General features: G+C 43.2%; 1 protein-coding gene across 1 annotated transcript in view; it reads left to right on the top strand.

Moving 5' to 3' along the window:
• LOC126281825 (adipokinetic hormone/corazonin-related peptide receptor variant I-like) overlaps positions 1–25,923 on the top strand; it is a 156,656-nt gene extending 130,733 nt beyond the window's left edge. Inside the window, exon 5 of the mRNA XM_049981054.1 lies at positions 25,752–25,923. Within this exon, the coding sequence (XP_049837011.1) occupies positions 25,752–25,923 (172 nt within the window). The remainder of the gene's footprint in view (positions 1–25,751) is intronic.
• The last annotated feature ends 1,358 nt before the right edge of the window (positions 25,924–27,281 follow it).

Genomic DNA, 27,281 nt, shown 5'->3' with positions numbered 1-27,281 from the left:
AGTCATTGTAAGAAAGAAAGACAGTTTCGTTTCGTTGACAGAGAATAACACAACAAATACGGATTACAGGCAGCCCCAGAAATCAGCATGAGAAAGGCGTGGAAAGGGAGGAGGTTGACGAACGTTACAATGCACACGTAATGAAGACAGGATAAAATAAAGTGGCGTAACTGATTGAGAAATGAAAGAGAAAAAAGCGTAACTGGCGGACGATGTGAGCCGACACTGTCAAGTTAATTGGTTAGGGGGAAACTAGTAAGGTTCACATAGTGAAGTGATACAGCTTTGTTTGTGCGCAGACCTCATGGTAGCTTGTTGCATAGGCGGACAGCAGTAACAGCGGAGCAGTTGTACGTTTCTGCTTAACACTAGACAAGCGAGACCTTGTGTAGCGATTATCTCGAGACGACTGGTACTTAACTCTGGTGGGAGGTGCCGGTGTGAATGTGGCTGTACGTGGGTTTTCCACGACGCTACAGGCGAGTTCCTGCGGAAGTAACATAACTGTATTCGCCAGATTCGCACACCGGCAAGCGAGGAAGCAGCCGAATTCAAGTGCCCCCTCCTGCGCCTCTAGGGGAGGCGTTATGTGTCGGCTGAAGGGTGCTACCGAGACTAGCTGCCACCGTTGAGGCACAACCAGTCGCTTGGCGCCTCTGTTCCCACTAGCAGCCTCCAGGTAGCTGTCACAAAATGGGCCATTTTCTGCTTTCGCACCATGTCTAATTGATCGTCGTACCTATTCGATGACAGTGTGGGCAGTGCTGCCAATGATGGGCGTGGCGGGCGTGGAAATTCTTCAACCGACAGGTACAAAACAGATGCCGCCGCGGACACTATGTCAATTACGATACAGCCGTTAGACAGTTTCGGTCAGTGCGTGCAGCTAGCTCAGTATAGTTCTCCATAGACTATCTCAATAGCGACGCCAACGCGACTCCGCGATCTTACGCAGCAATCTGACGACGTCACGAACCGACCGTTGCGTGGATACACATAAACAGTTCACCTTGCTGAGTATGTTTGAGTCTGTAATTACTGTCTGAGTCGTTAAAACCTCTGATGACGTCTCCAGCAATGGTAGACGAAACGTTAGAAAGAGAATTATGCCTTGGACCATAAAATAAATAGCGGCAGTATCAAAAAGTAGTGGTTTCAATGGAGGGTAGAGAGACGCGAAATGCTATTTCTCTAAATGACAGCAGGGCATTATACTGTGTCGTTTTAAAACTTACTGGTGCCCATAACTCAAACGGTCCCATAAAGGATATTAATGGCAAATTTCTGATCACTAAAGATGAACAACTTACTAAGTGTGTTGATTACTTCAATTGTTGTTGTTGTGGTCTTCAGTCCTGAAACTGGTTTGATGCAGCTCTCCATGCTACTCTATCCTGTGCAAGCTTCTTCATCTCCCAGTACCTACTGCAACCTACGTCCTTCTGAATCTGCTTAGTGTAGTCATCTCTTGGTCTCCCTCTACGATTTTTACCCTCCACGCTGCCCTCCAATACTATACTGGTGATCCCTTGATGCCTCAGAACATGTCCTACCAAGCGATCCCTTCTTCTGGTCAAGTTGTGCCACAAACTTCTCTTCTCCCCAATCCGATTCAATACTTCCTCATTAGTTATGTGATCTACCCATCTAATCTTCAGCATTCTTCTGTATCACAGCATTTCGAAAGCTTCTATTCTCTTCTTGTCCAAACTATTTATCGTCCATGATTCACTTTCATACATGGCTACACTCCATACTAACACTTTCAGAAATGACTTCCTGACACTTAAATCTATACTCGATGTTAACAAACTTCTTCAGAAACGCTTTTCTTGTCATTGCCAGTCTACATTTTATATCCTCTCTACTTCGACCATCATCAGTTATTTTGCTCCCCAAATAGCAAAACTCCTTTACTCTTTTAAGTGTCTCACTTCCTAATCTAATTCCCTCAGCATCACCCGACTTAATTCGACTACATTCCATTATCCTCGTTTTGCTTTTGTTGATGGTCATCTTATATCCTCCTTTCAAGACACTATCCATTCCATTCAACTGCTCTTCCAAGTCCTTTGCTGTCTCTGACAGAATTACGATGTCATCGGCGAACCTCAAAGTTTTTATTTCTACTCCATGGATTTTAATACCTACTCCGAATTTTTCTTTTGTTTCCTTTACTGCTTGCTCAATATAGAGATTGAATAACATCGGGGATAGGCTACAACCCTGTCTTACTCCCTTCCCCACCACTGCTTCCCTTTCATGCCCCTCGACTCTTATAACTGCCATCTGGTTTCTGTACAAATTGTAAATAGCCTTTCGCTCCCTGTATTTTACACCTGCCACCTTCAGAATTTGAAAGAGAGTATTCCAGTCAACATTGTCAAAAGCTTTCTCTAAGTCTACAAATGCTAGAAATGTAGGTTTGCCTTTTCTTAATCTAGCTTCTAAGATAAGCCGTAGGGTCAGTATTGCCTCACGTGTTCCAACATTTCTACGGAATCCAAACTGATCTTCCCCAAGGTCGGCTTCTATCAGTTTTTCCATTCGTCTGTAAAGAACTCGCGTTAGTATTTTACAGCTGTGACTTATTAAACTGATAGTTCGGTAATTTTTACATCTGTCAACACCTGCTTTCTTTGGGATTGGAATTATTACATTCTTCCTGAAGTCTGAGGGTGTCTCGCCTGTCTCATACATCTTGCTCACCAGATGGTAGAGTTTTGTCAGGACTGGCTCTCCCAAGGCCGTCAGTAGTTCCAATGGAATGTTGTCGACTCCGGGGGCCTTGTTTCGACTCAGAGTCTTTCAGTGCTCTGTCAAACTCTTCACGCAGTATCGTATCTCCCATTTCATCTTCATCTACATCCTTTTCCATTTCCATAATATTGTCCTCAAGTACATCACCCTTGTATAGACCCTCTATATACTCCTTCCACCTTTCCGCCTTCCCTTCTTTGCTTAGAACTGGGTTTCCATCTGAGCTCTTGATATTCATACAAGTGGCTCTCTTTTCTCCAAAGGTCTCTTTAATTTTCCTGTAGACAGTATCTATCTTACCTCTAGTGAGATAAGCCTCTACATCCTTACATTTGTCCTCTAGCCATCCCTGCTTAGCCATTTTGCACTTCCTGTCGATCTCATTTTTGAGACGTTTGTATTCCTTTTTGCCTGCTTCATTTACTGCATTTTTATATTTTCTCCTTTCATCAATTAAATTCAATATTTCTTCTGTTACCCAAGGATTTCTAGTAGCCCTAGTCTTTTTACCTACTTGATCCTCTGCTGCCTTCACTACTTCATCCCTCAAAGCTACCCATTCTTCTTCTATTTTATTTCCTCCCCCCATTCCTGTCAATTGCTCCCTTATGCTCTCCTTGAAACTCCTTACAACCTCTGGTTCTTGTAGTTTATCCAGGTCCCATCTTCTTAAATTCCCACCTTTTTGCAGTTTCTTCAGTTTTAATCTACAGGTCATAACCAATAGATTGTGGTCAGAGTCCACACCTGCCCCTGGAAATGTCTTACAATTTAAAACCTGGTTCCTAAATCTCTGTCGTACCATTATATAATCTATCTGAAACCTGTCAGTATCTCCAGGCTTCTTCCATGTATGAAGCCTTCTTTTATGATTCTTGAACCAAGTGTTACCTATGATTAAGTTGTGCTCTGTGCAAAATTCTACCAGGCGGCTTCCTCTTTCATTTCTTTGCCCCAGTCCATATTGACCTACTACGTTTCCTTCTCTCCCTTTTCCTACTACCGAATTCCAGTCACCCATGACTATTAAATTTTCGTCACCCTTCACTATCTGAATAATTTCTTTTGTTTGATCATACATTTCTTCAATTTCTTCGTCATCTGCAGAGCTAGTCGGGATATAAACTTGTACTACTGTAGTAGGTGTGGGCTTCATATCTATCTTGGCCACAATAATGCGTTCACTATGCTGTTTGTAGTAGCTGACCCCAGATCAGTCAATCATCCAGACTGTTGCCCCTGCAACTACTGAAAAGGCTGCTGCCCCTCTTCAGGAACCACACGTTTGTCTGGCCTCTCAACAGATACCCCTCCGTTGTGGTTGCACCTACGGTACGGCTATCTGTATCGCTGAGGCACGCAAGCCTCCCCACCAGCGGCAAGGTCCATGGTTCATAGGAGGAGGGATTACTTCAAAGAAAGCCTAAATCAACCCAACCAATTTAATGGCCACCCTCGAAAATGAGCCAAAAACGCAAGGATTAATTTTAAATGTAGGTGAATTCACAAGAGGAGTGGTGTGTGCAAGAATCGCAACACCAAAACACTTAAAGCAGTTGGCATGGATGAATTCTCATAAGAAAATTCTGAAGTGTGGTGGTCCGAACTTAATTCACCATCAGACTAAACCGTGCAGGTCGGATTCCCAAAAAGGCAAACCTCAGAAGGCTGGAGGGGACTGTTATCAAACTACGAAAGAAAGTAAATCTAACTGACTGTACAAACTGGGTAGGTGGAGCTATCACGCTTCTCTGGGTCCAAGGAAACTGCTGCAAGCATACAAGAAACAGCAGACTGTCACATACGAGAAGAACAGGCTGGCTTTCTCTGCAGAAGATCCTTCTCTGTATGAATATTTGTTCTGCAAAACGTAATAGAACAGTGCGTGGAACTCTGTTGCCCAGTGAACCTAGACTTCGTTCACTTTAAAAAAGCATTTAACATTATACACGGAGAATCAGTATTGAATAGTGTAAGCCTATATGAAATTCTTAAACGTGGCTTAAACACGGAGAATCAGTATTGAACACTGTAAGCCTATATGAAATTCTTAAACGTAGCACTTATGTTTACAGAAATCTTTATGTAGATTAGAGTTTCTATGTAAGAACAGAACCGGAGAACACCCCGTTCTGCCGGCCGCAGTGGCCGTGCGGTTCTGGCGCTGCAGATCCGGAACCGCGGCACTGCTACGGTCGCACTTTCGAAACCTGCCTCGGGCATGGATGTGTGTGATGTCCTTAGGATAGTTAGGTTTAAGTAGTTCTAAGTTCTAGGAGACTGATGACCTAAGATGTTAAGTCCCATAGTGCTCAGAGCCATTTGAACCATTTTCAACACCCCGTTCTTTCGTATTTTGACACGCATTATGCAAGGATGCAGATTAATTGTAGACCTCATAATGAGAAAAACTATGGACAGCTCCAACACGGGCTTACGTTTGAACGAGGAAACTGGGCTATCGGATCTGGAGTTTGATGATGATGTCATTTTTCTGGCAGGATCTCCACAAAGCTTACAACTAATGACTATCAAGCTGGATCGAAGAGCTTTTTTCTTGTAGGGCGAAAAGTAAGTAGTGATAAAACAAAAGCAGTATGCATGAAAGTGGAAATGTATCCACTCAAATTACAGTTCAACAGAAGGTACTACGAGATGTTAGCTGGTTTACAAATTAATATCGTGAACGTAGATCCCGACATCAGCAGCAGAATTGGGAAACCTTCCGCAGACTGCCAAAAATGAGATTCCTGTAGCAATCACACTCTATTAGCATCTAAGCAAAGTTCTGAAAATCATCTGCTGAGACGACACTTCAATTAATTGATAATACCGATTTAAAAGTCATATGTTATTAACGACGTTACAATGCTATTGGTCGTAAAACGTTGCAAGTATTTGAATTTAACATTGAATATTTGTATGTTTGTGACAGCATAGGGGCAGTCATTGTCTATCAGCGAAAGGTACAGTAGATCAATGTCTCAACAATGATTAAAGTACACGAACTTTAAAATAACAGCTAACGATGGACTCAAATTAACTGTTACACTTACCAGAGATATTTTCATGCTGCTACACAACAGTCATAGATTGTCTTTACTTGACACAACGATGCAATCAACTGCGCCTATAGCAAGCTGTACTATATTCGACCATTTTGACTTTTGTTATTGTAGGGAAACGTAAGTTGTGCTCGCAACTTAACCGCTAGAAAGCGATGAAGTACCAACATCGAGGCAAATAAAATCTTCGGAAGCCAGTTCAGTTAGATCATGAAGGTCGTAGCAACTGCAACAGTAAAACGGCGATATTGATTTCATGCCCAACAGAGCACAATCATTACAGTACTATCCACATCAAAATATTCCTTCCACTGTAGGAGACCTCATAATACCTGGAGACAAACTTTGGCAAAGGATATTCACTGCATGGACATGAACTGGGAGGAGGATGAAAACATGACAGCTGATTAAGTTCGCTGGAGGGAACTTATTGCCCGATATACTATCTGCTAATGCCGAAAATAAATCTTACTACTTGTTTGCTGCTCATGCAGTAAAACTATAGTGTGAGGCATGAAGCTTCAATTCATTACTTCTTTATTACTAAATAGATTTGCAACACATTTTGCAAGCATGCAGACAGTATCCATTTATACGACTGAATGTATCTGCAACATTATAGCATTCTACTTCTTATAGTGCAGAAGATATGGCGTCATAAAGCCTCCTTGAAATCGAGTGCGGCTTAGGCAGGCTACAGTCATACCGATAATCAGAGCAGATAGCGATTTCAAACAAATTTTGAAGACAATTTTATACACGAGAGTTCGATTCTGTACAGAATCGAGGGTTCACTGGTAGAAAATATATGTCGTTATCACTTCTTCTCCGAAACGCAGCTGTTAATTGGTTGGGATTAACTGATAAGTGACTCTTCAGTGTGTGAAAATAGCAGCTTTAAACAGTTGCAATAAAACCTTGTGTTGTTTTAATATGTTGCGTCACCTGCACTTTAATTTCATGCCTAATAATATTCATAAAGTGTGATTCTACTATGTGTTGCACCACACTTCCTTAAGTTTTAAACATATGTTCTCTCTTGACCTACGAATTCAGATTTTTCAGTTATACTGAAGTGTGACCGGTACGAACATCAAAGGATATTTGCCCAATTGGAATCTGTAACAAGTCAGTGACAAGATGAAGCAAAGTTAGGTAGAACTGTGACCTTGTGATATCGTACAGCAAATAAGAGCGACCTGTTACCTGTATGATGAGAGCGTGATAACGACACAGCTTATTACAACTAATAGTGTATAAAACTAGCGAACACTTTAATCACGTTACAGCGCTTCCAACAAGTACTTCACGCCAGTTGAAAACCGGAAGCGGTGAACTGGTAACATGGTGAGCAGTTGCAGCCGCAAACCATCACACCGACAGTGTTGTAGTTGTACATTTTCACTTCCTGAAATAAAAATTTATTGATGACGAGAGAATTGTGGTGGTAGTGTTTCGTTTTAAAAATAATAATAAAAAAAATTGCTACCGAACCGGAACGAATTTACAAAATTCGTGACGCCTTTTATGTAAGAGACAAATAAGTTTAGTCAGTTTGCGACATCTAGTTTTCAAATGCCCCGTCAAAAGCGAGGTTGTCATAAATCAAGCACTGCTCCAGACTTTGACAAAAAAGAAGAAATGTTTTGTTGCTGTTTTTATCAGCTGTGATCAACCACAATTAATTCGACTTTATTTGATGCCAACAGCATTGACTGCGTTTCTCGTGTTCGAGTATGGTCGTCCAATAAAACGACTCTGGAGTTTCATAAAAGGACTCCAAGGTAATTAAAAATGCCTGGATTAAACAATACAAGACCCGATTTCTTTTTCTATAGGCTTTCTGCGGAGTTTCTCTGACTCAGTGATTACAATCTGACACTCTGTGTTCGGAAAAATCGAAACACGCCTGGGGGACGGCGTAAAATAAACACACGGCGCTGTATCAATTTTCTGTGCTTTATTCTGCGTTCGCTTCTCTATAGGGAGTCTCGGAAATAACTCAGTACAAAAGCTGCTTGTGGTGGCAGTTCCTGCGTCTGAAAGCAACACCTGGAACACTTGTCATTTTACAAAACTATACTTATAGCTTGTTAACATAAATTGGTATGAGATTTCTAATAAATTTGTAGTATTCATAGAGTCACAACACTCTCAACTGATGATTCTCACATTACATTGTCTTACTCCTTACTGCTTTATTGCGTTAATCGTTCAGTAAGCTTCACAGAAATTATGTTATTTCCACCCAAGTTTAGCGAGAAATACGTAAAATACAGCAGTAAACTGTTGCTCCCTGTAGAAATAAAAAGAAAGAAAAATATTTAATAGTAACTCGAAATCATGATATTTACAACTACAAATGGACGTAATAGTTAATTTAGTCAGAGATACGAACTGTTATCATATTGAAGCTGCACAAGCTGTGCTTGGTTATGTAATCGAAAATCAAAAGTTTGGACAATTCATTAATTCTTGAAATTTAAATTTCGTCACTCCACTACTTGAACTGTTTATTACCTTAACAATAATGTAGAGGAACAATAGCTTCCATGTTTTACACAGGCGTTCCCGCAATTAATTGCCCTGTAAAAGCCTTTGTAGGTCCTATTTGATAATTATGCTTCGGCTGAATAAACAGATGTACTGTATGTTCTGAAACTATTTCGTGTTAACATAATGTTACGAAAACCCGTCAAAGGTGTGCATTCTCATCGACCAATACTTAAAATATACATTTAAATAAGCTAATAAACATTGCGAGACTAGTCAAAGTTGCAAACAGCAATCAGTATCTTGCAGGCAGTAAATTTATTTTCTCGATTGAGATGTATTCAACACAGTTTTGTTTTCAGCAGAAACAACTTTGTTTCTTACACAATACTCTACTGTTACATAGCATATGTATTTCTACAAAAGACAGAGCGAGGTGGCGCAGTGGTAAGGCACTGGACTCGCATTCGGGAGGACGACGGTTCAATCCCGCGTCCGGCCATCCTGATTTAGGTTTTCCGTGATTTCCCTAAATCACTGCAGGCAAATGCCGGGATGGTTCCTCTGAAAGGGCACGGCCGACTTCCTTCCCCATCCTTCCGTACACCGATGACCACGCTGTCTGGTCTCCTTCCTCCAACAACCAACCAACCTATTTCGACAAAAATCTAGGTACACTAATGGCTGGCTCTACAAGGTATTAGCTAGCGCACAAGACCCAGCCAATAACTCGTCATATGGCCAACTTACTGGTCTGTAGCGGGTCTCCTTCCTCCAACAACCAACCAACCTATTTCGACAAAAATCTAGGTACACTAATGGCTGGCTCTACAAGGTATTAGCTAGCGCACAAGACCCAGCCAATAACTCGTCATATGGCCAACTTACTGGTCTGTAGCGGCTGGGTTTGGTGATCGCAATGATGGGAGGTGCGGATGGCTGTGAGGATGGCTGCGTTATGTTGCTATGGCTGCAGTGGCTGACAGTGGCTTTCAGATCGTTGTCTAACAATCCAACACGAAAATAGTATTGCCAATGCATGGCAGACTACGCAGTGACGATGGTGCTGGAAGGCGGTCAACGCCCTCCATGGTGCAGACTGGACTCGGCGGACAGAAGCGTACTGAATTCCTGAAGTCATCAATGACCCGCCATATGGACAGCGCCTGGTGTCCTATCACAGGCGGTGGCGGCAGCTGCCGTAAACATGCTGTCATCAGCGCGGCGGCCGCAGTGCTGGTGTATACCTGGGGCAAGGTGCCACGGGGAGTTAGCTCATGCCAGCTGATCAGCAAGAAGTGCACCAAGACAGGTGAAACACAACCATGGTATGCAGCTTGTACGACGGTGGCTCAAGCAGGTGACGTGTGGCGGCAGAGGGTGATGGCAACACCGTCATTGTGTGCGATCCCCCAGCCGACAAAAAACCACAATGTTTGCATACTCAGATGGCCACATCGTATCAGCTAGATGGCCCAAGCTCGAACCACAGTCCATCAGGGTAGGTGGCTAACAGCAAATAACAGTCATTCAGCAGGTGGCTCGCCGGTGGAAAGGCATCAAGCCAGCAGCATTCATACTTAGCACAGGCACTGATCTGCAGCAATGTGAAGAGAAAGCCTGGAGTTGTCAGACTGGCTACACATCTTAGCTCGTGGACTAACCTTGACCTCCATCACGGCTTGCGGCTGGCGATGACTGACAATGCGTGTCTATGTTTGGCAGTATACAGGGTGGTCCATTGATCGTGACCGGGCCAAATATCTCACGAAATAAGTGTCAAAAGAAAAAACTACAACGAACGAAACTTGTATAGCTTGAAGGGGGAAACCAGATGGCGCTATGGTTGGCCTGCTAGATGGCACTGCCATAGGCAAAGGGAATCGACTGCGTTTTTAAATAGGAACCCCAATTTTCTATTACATGTTCGTGTAGTACGTAAAGAAATATGAATGTTTTAGTTGGACCACTTTTTTCGCTTTGTGATTGATGGCGCTGTAATAGTCGCAAACACATGGCTCACAATTTTAGACGAACAGTTGGTAACAGGTAGGTTCTTTAAATTAAAATACAGAACGTAGGTACGATTGAACATTTTATTTCGGTTGTTCCAATGTGATACATGTACCTTTCTGAAGTTATCATTTCTGAGAACGCATGCTGTTACAGCGTGATTACCTGTAAATACCACATTAATGCAATAAATGCTCAAAATGATGTCCGCCAACCTCAATGCATTTGCCAATACGTGTTACGACATTTTTCTCAACAGTGAGTACTTCGCCTTCCGTAATGTTCGCACATGGATTCGCAATGCGCTGACGCATGTTGTCACGCGTTGTCGGTAGTTCACTACAGCAACTATCCTTCAACGTTTCCCACAGAAAGAAGTCGGGGGACGTCCGATCCGGTGAACGTCCGGGCCATGGTATGGTGCTTTCACGAACAATCCACCTGTCAAGAAATATTCAGTACCGCTTCAACCGCATGCGAGACATGTGCCGGACATCCATCATGTTGGAAGTACATCGCCTTTCTGTCATGCAGTGAAACATCTTGTAGTAACATCGGTAGTACATTACGTAGGAAATCAGCATACATTGCACTATTTAGACTGCCATCGATAAGATGGGGACCAATTATCCTTCCTCCCATAATGACGCACCATACATTAACCCACCAAGGTCGCTGATGTTACACTTGTCCCGTAATTTCTCTTGTTCCCAGTGGCAGAACTGTAACGACGTTCAAAGTCGTCGCCATGCAATTCCTGGTGCATAGAAATATGGTACGGGTGCAATCTATGTTGATGTAGCATTCTCAACACCGACGTTTTTGAGATTCCCCATTCTCGACCAATTTGTGTGCTACTGATGTGCGGATTAGCCGCGACAGCAGCTAAAACACCTGCTTGCGTATCGTCATTTGTGGCAAGTCGTGGTTGACATTTCACATGTGGCTGAAATACTGTTTACTTAAATAACGTAACTATCCGGCGAACGGTCCGGGCACTTGGATGATGTCGTTCAGGATACCGAGCAGCATACATAGCACACGCCCGTTGGACATTTGGATCACAATAGCCATACATCAACACGATATCGACGATTTTCGAAATTGGTAAACCGTCCATTCTAACACGGGTAATGTATCATGAAGCAACTACCGTCCGAACAGGCGGAATGTTACGTGTTGCCACTTAATTATACGTTCGTGACTATTACAGCGCCATCTATCACAAAGCGAAAAAGTGCCCTATTAAAACATTCATATTTCTTTACGTACTACACGAATATGTAATAAAAAATGGGGGTTCGTATTAAAAAAAAAACGCAGTTGATATCCGTTTGACCTATGGCAGCGCCATCTAGCTGGTCAACCATAGCGCCATCTGGTTTCCGCCTTCCAGCAAGACGAGTTTCGTTTTTTGTAGTTTTTTCGTTTGATGCTTATTTCGTGAGATATTTGCTCCGGTCACGGTCAATGGACCACCCTGTATATGACAACCTCGTCGGATACCGTACTTAAAGAGCAGCGTTTCTGCTCGCTAAGCATCACTAAGTTCGAGCCGTTGGCATTGCCATTGAGCAACCATGGTATTGTATCCCCTGTTTTCGGTCAATGCCAGCAATTCCAGAGAACGCGACGTGGTGTTATACATATCCGTTCAGATGCCAGCGCCCGAAACACGATATTGCGCCAGTGCACCTAGTAAGCTTGATGTCGTTGAAGACCTTTCCTACGACACCTTTTAGCTGAATCAATCCAGGCGCTATTTGCTTTGCAAGCTGGAATCGTGAAACAGATAGTTGCAACTTCGAAATCCTTCCCATTGATCCATCCGCCAAAGATAGCTCGGGAAAAATCTTGCTAATTCGTCATGTTTTGACATATATTAACAATATATTTCGAGTAACCTTGTTCTAATCCACTGTGAAACAAAATATCCATTGATTGATTATTAAATTAACGTTTACTTTCTAATATTACGCCAGTCTACTGGCTACTAATGCTCTGGGAGCTCAAATGATTGTGCGGTTTTCTAGCTAAAACAAATATAGGTTACACAATGTCTAGCTAGAACCAAAACAGTACGAGCATTTGAGCCACACATTGTCATGGTTTTTCTGTGACAGTTACTATTATATTTCTGTACATGCTATAGCCTCTGCTCCACGATTATGTCTTTATTTACTTACTATTGGTTTGTCCAGTGAATGATGAAGGTCTAGTTCCAAGGCGTCGTTATTTAGCTTAGGTTCGTAGCTGGAATTACGTCCAGTGGTTTATCTGGCCAGCGCAACGAACACTGTGCCACATGCACTACAGTGGTCTCATTTATGATATCAGCACCGTAAAGATTCTCTCTCTAGAAATTACATTTCGAATCGTCAACAAACAATCCACTGACTTCTAGTTTTATTTGTGTCATGCCCCTAGGTCGGCCCCACTCACAGCTGTTTGCGATAACCGCTTTAGGTATATACGTAGGTACGTAAATGTACATAGGTATATATCCAATGTCCACCGGCCCTTTGGAAGCAAGTATGTGGTGCCAGGATATCCTGTGGACCTCCTCCTGCTCCTATGTTTCCCAAAAATTGTTGGATCTCACATGTCTTAGCATAATTCTCTATCACTCGTGTTGGATATAACGAGACATACACTCTCTGACAGTGATGGAGTTTTACCGCTGACATTAGAGTAAAAATCTTTCTGTCTGTATAGAAAACAACATCATCTTTTGTGTTTGTATCTCTGAGCGCTTCCCCACAGCTTCACATTTTATTGGTGAACTGTTAGACATTTGCATCGTGTGTTGATACATACTATTGAGTACTGCACCATCACATGAAGTGGGGCTGTAAAGGTGCTGATCCCGTCATTCCTCTGAGTAGTGCTTAATCTGAGATAAAACATGGCTCCCCTTCTTTTATATATATAAACGGCTGTTTGTGTCCCGACCACTGTTTAGTCATTAACAGGTCCATTACAATCCAGCATTAGTCTATGTCGGTAAACAGAAATACAACACGTTATCAGCACTTACACCTGAAAGAGTTCAGTATTGGAGATTTCCATATACAGTCTTCTTCAGCCAGTAGCAGAGTTGTTGTTTCAACTTTAATCATTCCAGCAACTGCCATGGCCTAGTGCCAGTGTGCTAATAATTGTTACAACAAATGGACCTGAACTAGTTGCTTATGTAGTACTATCCCCATAACACAACAGCATTTAACAAGTTCTGAGTCTCTATCTAGTCTCTAAAATAAAGTTGGAAAAGGATAGAATGTCAGTATTAATCACGCAGGTTCGACTACACTGGGGCAAGGAACTTTTGCCAACCCAGTTCGGCAATCGCCAACACAGATTAAACTGTACCGCACTGCCTCCACTACTACCGTGGTATCGATAGCAACGCATAGTTTCAAAGGTTGGCGCTACCATGAGACACAGACGACAGCGCCCTCTAGCCGGTACTGTCGAGCTATACGACTGCTTCAGCCCAGTTTTTATCAGGTGCAGTCAGCCAGGAAACTTCGCTACAGCTTTGCCCTACGTACGACGGGTCTAAGACTTCGCATCTGTACAAAGTTATGTATTCTTTCTTGCACCGGTAAACCGCCTTCACTCACTGCAGTACCGACGTAATTTTCCTGCTCCTGCTCCTACCCACCTACTACTACAGCGTAACGCATAGAGCCATGACACGCCTGCTCACTGTTCTTATAATCTGCGACAGTAGCGCTCTAAGTGTCCAGCAAGCAACGCTTCTGAATATGGGATCACATGGGTGCGAATAGTACCGTTTCTATTGGTTTGTAATATCGTTTCTACAATGGAGAGCGTATGTAGTGCCATAAAAATGAAAAATAATTAAAAATTACACCACATTTGGGTTTTTTATCTTTCTAATGACCGTGGAGGGTATGAAACGGCACACAGCAGAACAGTTTGTTTCCGATTCTCTTGTGACATACAGACATTTATTGAAGAATGTGGTTTTCTTTTAAGAACAAAAAAGTAGTTATTTAACACTAGAAGACATTGCCTGTTGCAGAAAGACTTTATATGTTTCACTGACAACATTAAATTTTGTTCACCACATTTCTAGTCAAATCAGTGGATGTGGAACATGAGAATCTTGTATGAAATGCAGTCCCTACATTATGTAATGTACCGAGTAAGCCAACACAACTGTAGTTGAAGAGAAAACCACACAGACGTCTTGTTTCTCCATAAAGAAGAAGCCAATTCCAGTATTGTTGCTACATCTCAGCCATAAACGGTTAGAATTTGCAACACTTACGTTTTTGAAGCAAAGATAGTTGCGTTTACAAAAATATTCGCGCATTGGAAAGTCGAGTCAAGTGTAATAATGCGCGGTCATTAGACTCCATACAAAATTGTTAGACGTCAAGAAAAGTGCGTATCATAGTAAAAAATGACAACAAACAAACATGTTTTTCGTGCATGACATGTATGTCTACATACTCCTGATTTAGGTGGAATGAGCTTCTAGGGGTAGCGTCTTTGATTCATAATCAAAACGTCTTCGGTCCCGGATTCGATCCACGCCACTGCCTAAAATAATCAGCATTGACGGCCGAAGACTTCCGGCATAAGAAGTCAACCTCATTCTGCCAACGGCCTTGTCGAAGAGGGCGGAGGAGGCACTCTCTTGTCCTAGGGGTGAGAAATTGCCCCTAAAGGCGGAAGAATCAGCAATGATCAACGACATGAGGTTGCAGAAGGCAATGGAAACCATTGCATTAAAGACACGTAACGTGTGTCCTACAGGACATGTGACCTGTAGTTGAAGAAATGTCATGATGATCTCTCCATTGGCAAAAGATTCCGGAATAGTCCTCCATTCGGATCTCCTGGTGGGGACTACCAAGGGGGAGGTTACCATGAGAAAAAGATTGAATAATCAACGAAAGGATAATGTTCTACGAGTCGGGGCGTGGAATGTCAGAAGATTGAACGTGGTAGGGGAACTAGAAAATCTGAAAAGGGAAATGCAAAGGCTCAATCTAGATACAGTAGGGGTCAGTGAAGTGAAGTGGAAGGAGGACAAGGATTTCTGGTGAGATGAGTATCGGGTAATATCAACAGCAGCAGAAAATGGTATAACAGGCGTAGGATTCGTTATGAATAGGAAGGTAGGGCAGAGGGTGTGTTACTGTGAACAGTTCAGTGACCGGGATGTTCAAATCAGAATCGACAGCAAACCAACACCGACAACGATAGTTGAGGTATACATGCCGACGTCGCAAGCTGAGATGAACAGATAGAGGAAGTGTATGAGGATATTGAAAGGATAATGCAGTATGTAAAGGGGGACGAAAATCTAACAGTAATGGGCGACTGGAATGCGGTTGTAGGGGAAGGAGTAGAAGAAAAGGTTACAGGAGAATATGGGCTTGGGACAAGGAATGAAAGAGGAGAAAGACTAATTGAGTTCTGTAACAAGTTTCAGCTAGTAATAGCGAATACCCTGTTCAAGAATCACAAGAGGAGGAGGTATACTTGGAAAAGGCCGAGAGATACGGGAAGATTTCAGTTACTCGTAGAAAGAGATTCCGAAATCAGATACTGGATTGTAAGGCGTACCCAGGAGAAGATATAGACTCAGATCACAATATAGTAGTGATGAAGAGTAGCCTGAAGTTCAAGACATTAGTCAGGAAGAATCAATACGCAAAGAAGTGGGACGCGGAAGTTCTAAGGAATGACGAGATACATTTGAAGTTCTCTAACTCTATAGGTACAGCAATAAGGAATAGCGCAGTAGGCAGTACAGTTGAAGAGGAATGGACATCTAAAAAAAGGGCCAACACAAAAGTTGGGAAGGAAAACATAGGTTCAATGAAGGTAGCTGCGAAGAAACCATGGGTAACAGAAGAAATACTTAAGTTGATTGATGAAAGGAGGAAGTACAAACATGTTCCGGGAAAATCAGGAATACAGAAATATAAGTCGCTGAGGAATGAAATAAATAGTAAGTGCAGGGAACCTAAGACGAAATGGCTGCAGAAAAAATGTGAAGACATCGAAAAACATATGATTGTCGGAAGGCCAGACTCAGCATGCAGGAAAGTCAAAACAACCTTTGGTGACATTAAAAGCAACGGTGGTAACATTAAGAGTGCAACGGGAATTCCACCGTTAAATGCAGAGGAGAGAGCAGATAGGTGAAGAGAATACATTGAAAGCCTCTATGAGGGTGAAGATTTGTCTGATGTGATAGAAGAAGAAACAGGAATCGATATAGAAGAGATAGGGGATCCAGTATTAGAATCGGAATTTAAAAGAGCTTTGGAGGCCTTACGGTCAAATAAGGCAGAAGGGATAGATAACATTCCATCAGAATTTCTAAAATCATTAGGGGAAGTGGCAACAAAACGACTATTCACGTTGGTGTGTAGAATATATGAGTCTGGCGACATACCATCTGACTTTCGGAAAAGCATCATCCACACAATTCCGAAGACGGCAAGAGCTGACAAGTGCGAGAATCATCGCATAATCAGCTTAACAGCTCATGAATCGAAGCTGCTTACGAGAATAATATACAGATGAATGGAAAAGAAAATTGAGAATGCGCTAGGTGACGATCAGTTTGGCTTTAGTAAAAGTAAAGGCACGAGAGAGACAATTCTGACGTTACGGCTAATAATGGAAGCAAGGCTAAAGAAAAATCAAGACACGCTCATAGGATTTGTCGACCTGGAAAAAGCGTTTAACAATATAAAATGGTGCAAGCTGTTCGCGATACTGAAATAAGTAGGGGTGAGCTATAGGGAGAGACGGGTCATATAGAATCTGTACAACAACCAAGAGGGAATAATAAGAGTGGACGATCAAGAACGAAGTGCTCGTATTAAGAAGGGTGTAAGACAAGGCTGTAGCCTTTCGCCCCTACTCTTCAATCTGTACATCGAGGAAGCAATGATGGAAATAAAAGAAAGGTTCAGGAGTGGAATTAAAATACAAGGTGAAAGGATATGAATGATACGATTCGCTGATGAGATTGCTATCCTGAGTGAAAGTAAAGAAGAATTAAATGATCTGCTGAACGGAATGAACAGTCTAATGAGTACACAGTATGGTTTGAGAGTAAATCGGAGAAAGACGAAAGTAATGAGAAGTAGTAGAAATGAGAACAGCGAGAAACTTAACATCAGGATTGATGGTCACGAAGTCAATGAAGTTAAGGAATTCTGCTACCTAGGTAGTAAAATAACCAATGACGGACGGAGCAAGGAAGACATCAAAAGCAGACTCGCTATGCCAAAAAAGGCATTTCTGGCCAAGAGAAGTCTACTAATATCAAATACCGGCCTTAATTTGAGGAAGAATTTCTGAAGATGTACGTCTGGAGTACAGCATTGTAGTGAATCATGGACTGTGGGAAAACCGGAACAGAAGAGAATCGAAGCATTTGAGATGTGGTGCTATAGACGAATGTTGAAAATTAGGTGGACTGATAAGGTTAGGAATGAGGAAGTTCTACGCAGAATCGGAGAGGAAAGGAATATGTCGAAAACACTGATGAGGAGAAGGGACAGGATGATAGGACATCTGCTAAGACATAAGGGACTGACTTCCATGGCACTAGAGGGAACTGTAGAGGGCAAAAACTGTAGAGGAAAACAGAGATTGGAATACGTCAAGCAAATAATTGAGGACGTAGGTTGCAAGTGCTACTCTGAGATGAAGAGGTTAGCACAGGAAAGGAATTCGTGGCGGGCCGCATCAAACCAGTCATTAGACCGATGACAAAATAAATAAATAAATAAATACACGTATTAGAAAGTATTTCTTCATGAATAAGTTGTAGCTTATGACGCTGGATCAGTGAGGTTCGGGTGTTTTACATTTACTTCGTGATAATTCGCGTCTCTCGATAATTTAATAATACTTCGAACGCAAAAAATGCAATAACTATTTCGTTAATGAATTGGAAAAGTAATTAAATCCAAACGTTAGCTACTACACACAGGACAAACAAAACCAACCGTATCCTCAAAACCAGGAATACATCAAAACAATGTAATGTAGGTCAGACTGGACGGTATTTCAACACTCAATACCGAGAACATATAAGAGATAGAGACAGCAAGCCATCAATTTTCTTCTATCAGCCACCCGAAGTGGCCGAGCGGTTCTAGGTGCAACAGTCTGGAACCGCGCGACAGCTACGGTCGCAGTTTCGAATCCTGCCTCGGGCATGGATGTGTGTGATGTCCTTAGGTTAGTTAGGTTTAAGTAGTTCTAAGTTCTAGGGGATTGATTACCTCAGAAGTTAGGTCCCATAGTGCTGAGAGCCATTTGAACCAACTTCGGTCACTTCAAAACAGAACGACATACAGCTCACGATACAGAGGGGGCAGTCAAAGTTTTACACACAGCACGAAAAGAACCACTATTGTTTTCTTTAAGAAATCTAAATATATTCACACATACAAAACTACCCTCAAGAAATTCTAAATGAACAGGTAGATTTGAAACATAAATATTACACAGAAAATGTTATCGAATTTATGCTTCCAAACAAGACATACGAAGGAAAACAAAATGTAATGCAGATATATCAGAGATCGTGCTACCACGAAAGTAAAAGTAACCACTGGAACGCTTGCTTTTACATAAACAACATTGAGAAATTGTCACAAACCTCGCATACCAGAACACTAACTGGCATAAGCAGCTCCATAAAAAACAACAGCATTAAATTACATGACCACATAAGCAAGAATCATACAATCAATGCAAAGATGTGATCTAGAAAATACCACATAAACAAACTGGGTGTAACCATGTAACTCAGCTCTCAGTATAGCTGTCACGAAACATAATTATGAAATAAACATTAATAATTCGTGAATTACATAAATGTGTTATTCTGCAAAAAACTAAACACCTAAAATAGCTTCAACAACATCAACGGAGCAGACTTACGAAACAGTATGACATCAGCTGAGACATCAATATTATATGGATCCGGGACCAAGTGATGCACGTAGAAAACCATAAATCTATTATCGGTTAAATTATCTACTTAATAATTCTAAATATTTCCCAAACTATGTAGTTTTCACAGACAACTTGAAAATGGCTATCACGCTTAAATAGGCCTATTGTAAGAAAAAAATATAATCAAACACTGCAGCGTCTTTCGTCTTACAACGTACAATAGTAATGACAAACGACATAGTTTCGTCGGGCGTGTTTGTGAGTGACAAACAGTTTAGTGTTTCAGAACACGTACTACATCAATGTGGATATTAACCATTGTTGTATGAGAAAAAAAATGCCGTCCGTCATGAAGTCTTAGGTATTTTGTATGTTGCTTTGACATACTGTCAAGCGAATGACGTGTGTTCCAGCAATCAATGGCTGTCAAATTGGTAGTAGTTGTTGATGAAAGTAAATCATGTTGTATTCCGAATAATTGCGTCCTATAATCGTGAAATGATTTGAGTCTGGCATGAAAGAAGAAGAAATGTTTCAGGAATAAGAAGCAAAGGTTAAATAGTAAATTATTTAGTACCAGAGGCCAGCAAAATCTAAGGTGTTAAATAGAAGAGAATTAGACTTGTAATATTCATTTCCCTTTTCCCTTTACAAGTGTCATTCTGTTAATTTGGTTGTTTTACATTGATTGTTATTTTTCGTAGTTGTATCAGTAAATTCGTTTCAGACATAAAACAAGCCCACTGTTGAGTCTCTCACACTATCAAGAAATCCGTTTTACGGCAGTGCTTCCTGACCGTTGTTTGTTTGATGTTCTATTTTTAGTGATGTGTTGCTCTTTCCCGCACCGTAATTTTCCGTGGTAGCCATGTTGCTTCATTTCATATGATACAAAAGAATCGATTCGTCATGCAACGAGCTTACGCACAGTACCGTTTGCCGCACCTTGTAAGAAATTATAATGGAAACTGCTACCCATGTTTCATTCTTATCGGTTATTCTTTGTGTGCTGCCGTCCGAAGAGCGCGATGCCAGGCACAACGGGTTGGCATACTCTGGATCAGGTGGTCGAGCATTTGCTGGGTTATAGCCTCCCATTCTTGCACCAGTGCCTGTCGGAGCTCCTGAAGTGTCCTAGGGGTTTGAACACGTGCAGCGATGCGTCGCCCGATAGCATCCCAGACGTGCGCGATGGGGTTCGCCTGATATCTTCTGTTTCAAGGTACCCCCCCACGATGGCAGCCCGGTGGGGCCGTGCGTTATCATCCATCATGAGGAAGGTAGGACCCACTGCACCCCTGAAAAGGCGGACATACTACTTCAAAATGACGTCCCGATACACCTGACCTGTTACAATTCCTCTGTCAAAGACATGCAGGGGTGTACGTGCACCAATCATAACCCAACCCTACACCATCAAACCACGACCTCCATACAGGTCCCTAACAATGAGACTAAGGGGTTGGTATCTGGTTCGTGGTTGACGCCAGACGAAAACCCGGAGAGAATCACTGTTCACGCTATACCTGAAGTCAAGAACATAACCTTGGACCACTGTTCCAATGACGATGTACTGTGTTTTTGACATCAGGCTTTACGGGCTCTCCTGTGATACGGGGTCAGTGGGACGCACCTTGCAGGTCTCCGGGCGAATAACCCATGTCTGTTCAGTCGTCTGTAGACTGTGTGTCTGGAGACAACTGTTCCAGTGGCTGCGGTAAGGTCCCGAACAAGGCTACCTGCAGTACTCCGTGGCCGTCTGCGGGCACTGATGGTGAGATATCGGTCTTTTTGTGGTGTTGTACACTGTGGACGTCCCGTACAATAGCGCCTGTGCACGTTTCCTGTCTGCTGGAATCGTTTCCATGATTTTGAAATCACGCTTTGTGGCACACGGAGGGCCCGTACTACGACCAACTGTGTTTCACCAGCCTTCAGTCGCCCTAGTATTCTGGCCCTCATAACGCCATCACTACGTGTCCTTTGAGCCATTTTCAACACATAGTCACCACTAGAAAGTCTGAAAACGTGTGCACACTTACTCGCTGCACCCTACTCTGACATGCACCAACACACCTCTGCCTATATGTGGACTGCTGCCAGCGCCACCGTGAGACGACCGCAGGTCAAATGCACCGCATGATCATGCGCCGATTTGAACCCGCAAACCGCCCACCAGAGCGTTGTTTCACCATGTATCAGCATTATCGTTAATTTATGACCGTGAGTGTAGCTGCACAGATACGTTGGCTTGCCAAGACAAGACTTGGGCTACAAATGAAACTACATAAACGATTTTCAGCTCCACTGTATTGTAAGTCTTTGTTGCCTTCTGTCGCTTTGTTGTCAGTTACCAATGAAGTTATCTGTATTGTGCTGCACGGATGACGTACAGGTCCCAGTTACATTAGTCTGACCACCGCCCATGTTCGACGTCAGCGTGCAGTAACCACTCACAGGCGGTATGTGACAGCACCAGCAGTGGAGCGAATATGAAGAGTGCCGGGGGCGTTGGAAACTGTGCAGTCGTTGTCGTAATGCGAGAAGAGGGAGCGATTTATCTGACGTTCAAAAGGGCGTCTTGCCAAGGGTGGAAGCATTTCCGAAATGGCTAAGTCTGTAAATTGTTCGAGTGCCGCCATGGCTGAAGTATACCGTCCATGGCAAAATGGCACACTTCCCATTACCGGCGCCGAGGCAACTGTTGTGCATCGCGGGCCATAGATGAAAAGGAGATGTAAACGGACGAATAGGCGTGCAACTATTAAACAACTGACTACCCAGATGAACCGATGGGATGGCAACAGTGTCTTCTCAACGGCCCTTCAACGAATATTGCTGCACTTGGGCCCCCGCAAGATCCTGACTGCTGCTCATCGGCGACGAGGGCTGCATTTTGCGCGCCAGCACCTCATCTGGACGTCTACTGAGTGACAACATGTGATATTTTCTGATGAATCACGATTTATGCTTAATCGGACAGATGGCCGTTATCAAGTGCGGCGTGAAGCGACTGAAACCAAACACCCAGTAGCATTTATCGTCTGGGAAATGCTTTCGTGTCATTTGCTATGTGATCTCGACATTTTGAAAGGCGTAATGGTTCAAATGGCTCTGAGCACTATGGGACTCAACTGCTGTGGTCATCAGTCCCCTAGCACTTAGAACTACTTAAACCTAACTAACCTAAGGACATCACACACATCAATGCCGGAGGCAGGATTCGAACCTGCGACCGTAGCAGTCGAACGGTTCCGGACTGCGCGCCTAGAACCGCGAGACCACCGCGGCCGGCGCGTAATGTATCAACACGAATATGCGTCTGTCCTTGGGGACCATGTCCACCCTTACGTGAAGTTTGTTTTTGGCATCTACCAGCAGGAGAATGCAAGTGTCGCAGCGTCGTGCGTGGTTCTAAGAGGACGAGGACGAGTGTACGGTCTGGCCATCTTAAACCCAGTCGAGAATGACAGGGCTCTTCGCGTCATGGATCGTCAGCTGATAAATCTGACGGAGCTGGCCTCGCCTGGAGCCGGCACGTCTGCACATACCCGCATTTACCTTGAAGAACTCCACCGACTCTCTTCCTGCACGTGAAGCATCGGCCCGCGCTGCAATCTCTTGCCAGGCGGTCACATTAATGTGACTCAGTTTAGAATATACTTACCATACGAATCAGTATTAAGTTATCTTACACACAAAAAAGGTTGAACTATCACAACTTTATCCACGTAGCAATATACTGAAGTTTACAAGTAACACAACAAAAGAAGTTTCTACAGACCTCCTTCAGGTAGGTAATCTGTAATTTAATACGAGCCTTTCGTTAATTCATTGTCTACAAGGCTGTAGAAACACTATGCTTTCTGTGCGAGGAGAAATTTCATGCGCAATAAAACTTGTATTGAATAACGGTAAATAAGTTCACTTAAGCCAGAATACCTTCATCTTCCGAAGAAGACAGGTGTCATGTTACTGATGCCGAATCACTTCTGTTTGCGTCGTGTCACACGCATGCCGTACCACTAACATATATTTGCCATGCTATGCATCGCATCATCTTCACTCCACGTCCGTTGCTGCCCAGCCTAAAATAAAATCGTATGGCATGATTGGCTGGGAGTCTGTCAAGATGCATTTTCAGCCATTTGTTTGCAAGTTCTTTCAATTGGACATTGCTTCGCACGCCAAAACTATCCCAGTACTCGTACCGGGCAAGGAAGACCTACAGTTTATCGTGAACCCGAACGACGTGTAGTTTTGTCATATCTTCAGATCATTGGAAAGTGGAGGTTAGCGTAAATGCAGACTGAGAAATTCCGGTGCCTGATCGGGATTCGAATTCACGACCGTAATGGTTCTACGGCTTGCACTTTACTGCTACAGCACCAGGACCGAATGCACCTTACCTAAGGACATGCTGTGGAAAAAGGCGTTTAATGTGTGCCAGCACTGTGGACATTTACCTGCAACCGCGCGGGGTAGCCGATCGGTCTTGGGCGCCTTGTCACGGTCCGAGCGGCTCCCACCGTCGGAGGTTCGAGTCCTCCCTCGGACATGGCTGTGTGTGGGTGATGTCCTTAGCGTAAGTTTAAGTTAGATTAAGTGGTGGGTAAGCTTAGGGACCGATTACGTGAGCAGTGTGGTCCCATAAGGTCTTACCACAAATTTCCAGAAATTAACTGCAAATAAACAAAAAAATTAATTACTTAACTTTTTTCCCTTTTGTTTGTCCAACAACGGACTACGTAACGATTTTGGTTCCTTCTCACTTGACCTTTACCGTTCATCTAGTACCCTTCCGTTCTCCACCACGCACTTTTTTATGTCTTAGACCACTAGTACTGCCCCTGGCTGGAGTCATTCGGAACTCTTTCCTCTTAAAGTAACTCAGTTCGCTGCTGCTTCTTTTTGCCTCCATTAATTTATTTTTTGAAGTGATGGTTAAACATTCATGACTACTCCTCTAATTTTTCGTATACACGGTGATCAGAAACAGTCTCATATGCTTGTAAGGATATTGTAGCTTAGGTTGTGCTGGGAAGTAACCGTCATGAAAAAAATTCAGTATTTCGCACCATTTCCAAGTTAATTAGCGTTGACTCAGCAAGAAACTGGTACAAAAGTTAGACATGGGACAGGAGTAAGGATCGAGCCCGAGCCAAAGGGTGAGCAGTATTGTGCTCTGTTAACCAAGCTGTGAGAACAATTGGCACTAACTGTGCATGTAGGTCCGTTTGAATTTGCACGCGCAGCGGCTTGACTGGGTAACTGCAATGCTTATTAACTTGTAAACGGTGCAACGAATCGAATTTTTTCTGACTATTATTTTACAGCACAAACTACCCACCAACTCCCTTATACACTTTTCGGGTTCTGCTGACCCCCATGTGCATATCACTTATTCCTGTTTGTGCAGAAACTTTCGTAAATGTTAATGGGTTATTCCATGAAAAGCACTAACAATATATGAACATAAAAAAACATTTTTTTGAGTGCTACAAACCCTATCAATGAGTAATAAAGTATACCAACGGTAACTACAATGGTAACTACACAGTAGTTAAGGAAATTTGCATATTATCAGTCGGTAGCATTAGGTTAAAGATAATTATTCATCAGATGAATTGCGTGTGCTGAACTAGTATATCTTCAAATGGTACAGCTACATACCTGGAGTGTGACACACTGAAAGCGTTTCTCGTCTCTGAAAATTAAATGTTTTAATATATTTATACTTACGACCATATAATTACGCAGAATCAGTTGTCCTGCATGTGACAAAAAAAGGCTGTGTTTCAAATTGCATCCAGAGAAAAATGTTTAAAATCAGGATTGCCCTCTTTTCTAGGACAGGAGTGGAGGTACTAAATATGGCAGCAGTACTGTAGATATGTGTTCACTACAGTCAGATACAGGTGAGGCAGGAGAAAAGGTACATAGTTTGAGGGGTGATAGTATTAGTGATTCTGAACAAAATACTTCATGTGGACGTATGCCGTGTTCCGAATGGTTTCCGGATTAGAACACATTTAATATCACTTTTGTATGTTTAACTCGAAAACCGCACCTTGCAGCGTAAACGTGTCTAATTAAACTATATTAAATTTCCTACAAAAAAAGGTCTTATTCTCTAGAACTAATGGTTGGTGCGAAGAAGACCCATCGGGTCCACAGAACCTCAGATAGTAGACTTTATCGCTAACACCTCTAATTATGATACCACTACTAGCAAGAACCAGCTCTCCAAACAGCCTATTCGTAGTGCCGGACCTCAAATGTGTCCCGGCGCAATAGTCATCGTAGCTCTGGTCTGAGGAATGCACATTCACACATACGTAGCGAATCGTGCAGTGTAGCTAGTGGGCACATGCGCCCAGCAGCAGGCCGGCAGTTGCACCACACCCAACGACACCCTCGCTGACGAGCCGGCGTGCTGCCGTGTTGCAGTGAGTTCGCCTCCGGGACGCTGCGGCGCAGCGCCGCCACGGCGACGCCGACGGCGCTGGGCGGTGACGGCAGCGGCGGCGGCGGCGGCGGCGGCGGCGGCAGCCGGCGCTGCACGAGGCGGCGTCGCGACCACCAGCTGTGGGACGGCACCGCAGCTGGTGCGCCGCTCTGACTGGCGCCAGCTGGCACGGGCACCGGTGTCCTACACCAGATGGACTGCTTGACGACGCGTACAACAGAATGTTTCCCACTGAATAAATCAATAAAATAACACTTTGCCAAATTTATCTGTCGCAGTACTGTCTACGTCTGTGAAGCCTCTCATTGACTTTGCCTACATGTCTCCTCAATACATTTTTTAGTCTACTAGAAACGGAAATTTCTGTTTAGAAAAGGAATCTGACAAATGAGTCATACTCATATGAGTAGACCAGAAATACACTAAGGTGGCATAAGTCACCTGATACCTTCTAAGATCGTGTCGGACCTCCATTTGTTCAGGGCAGTGCAGCAGCTCGACATAACTTGTAGTCAGCAAGTCGTTGGATGTCCCTTCCAGATATACTGAGCTGCCCCTATAGCCGTCCATAACTGGGAAAGTGTTGCCCGTGAAGGATGTTGTTCAAGAACTGACCTCTCGATTACCTCCCATAAATTTTCGATGGGATTTATGTCAGGTGATATGAATGACGAAATCGTTTGCTCGAATTGTCCAGAGTCTTCTTTAAATGGTTCAAATGGCTCTGAGCACTATTGGACTTAACATCTGAGGTCATCAGTCGCCTAGAACTTAGAACTACTTAAACCTAACTAACTTAAGGACATCACACACATCCATGCCCGAGGCAGGATTTGAACCTGCGACCGTAGCGGTCGCGCGGTTCCAGACTGAAGCACCTAGGACCGCTCCGCCACATCGGCCGGCACACTCTTCTTCAAACAAAGTCGCGAATAAGTGTGGCCCACTGATATGACACTGCTGTTTCAGAATTTCGTAAAATGGACGCAAATGGTCTCTAAGTAGCAAAACAAAACATTTTGCAGTCAATAACCGGTTCAGTTCGAGCAGAGGACCTAGTCCTTTCCATGAAAAGACAGCCCACACCATTATGGAGCCAACATCATCTTCACAATGCCTTGTTGACAACTTGGTTCTATGTCTTCCTGAGGCCTGGGCCACACTCGAAACCTCAGACAAGTCTCAATTCCAGTTGGTAAGAGCTCTTACGAACTGGAATTGAGACTCGTCTGACAAGGCCACTGTTTTCCCTCGTCTACGGTCGAACCGATATGGCCACGAGCCCAGGAGAAGCACGGCAGCTGACGTTGTGCTGTTACCAAAGACACTCGTATATGTGCATACCGCTTTGTCACCTTGGTGTAGTTACCTACACTACCTGGCCAAACCGGAGGACGAAACAAAATGCTGTGTTACTGATTGAGGGGGTTTGTTAACTGAGAGGCTTTGTTAAAGTAGTGATTACAAAATCGAGTCAAAGTGAAACAAAAAAAAAAAACAAAGGAAAAAGA

The sequence above is a fragment of the Schistocerca gregaria genome, chromosome 7 (genome assembly GCF_023897955.1).
Source record: "Schistocerca gregaria isolate iqSchGreg1 chromosome 7, iqSchGreg1.2, whole genome shotgun sequence".
In the NCBI taxonomy this organism is placed as follows: Eukaryota; Metazoa; Arthropoda; class Insecta; order Orthoptera; family Acrididae; genus Schistocerca; species Schistocerca gregaria.
The sequence above is the reverse complement of the archived record's forward strand: the minus strand, read 5'-3'. Positions and strand labels throughout refer to the sequence as shown.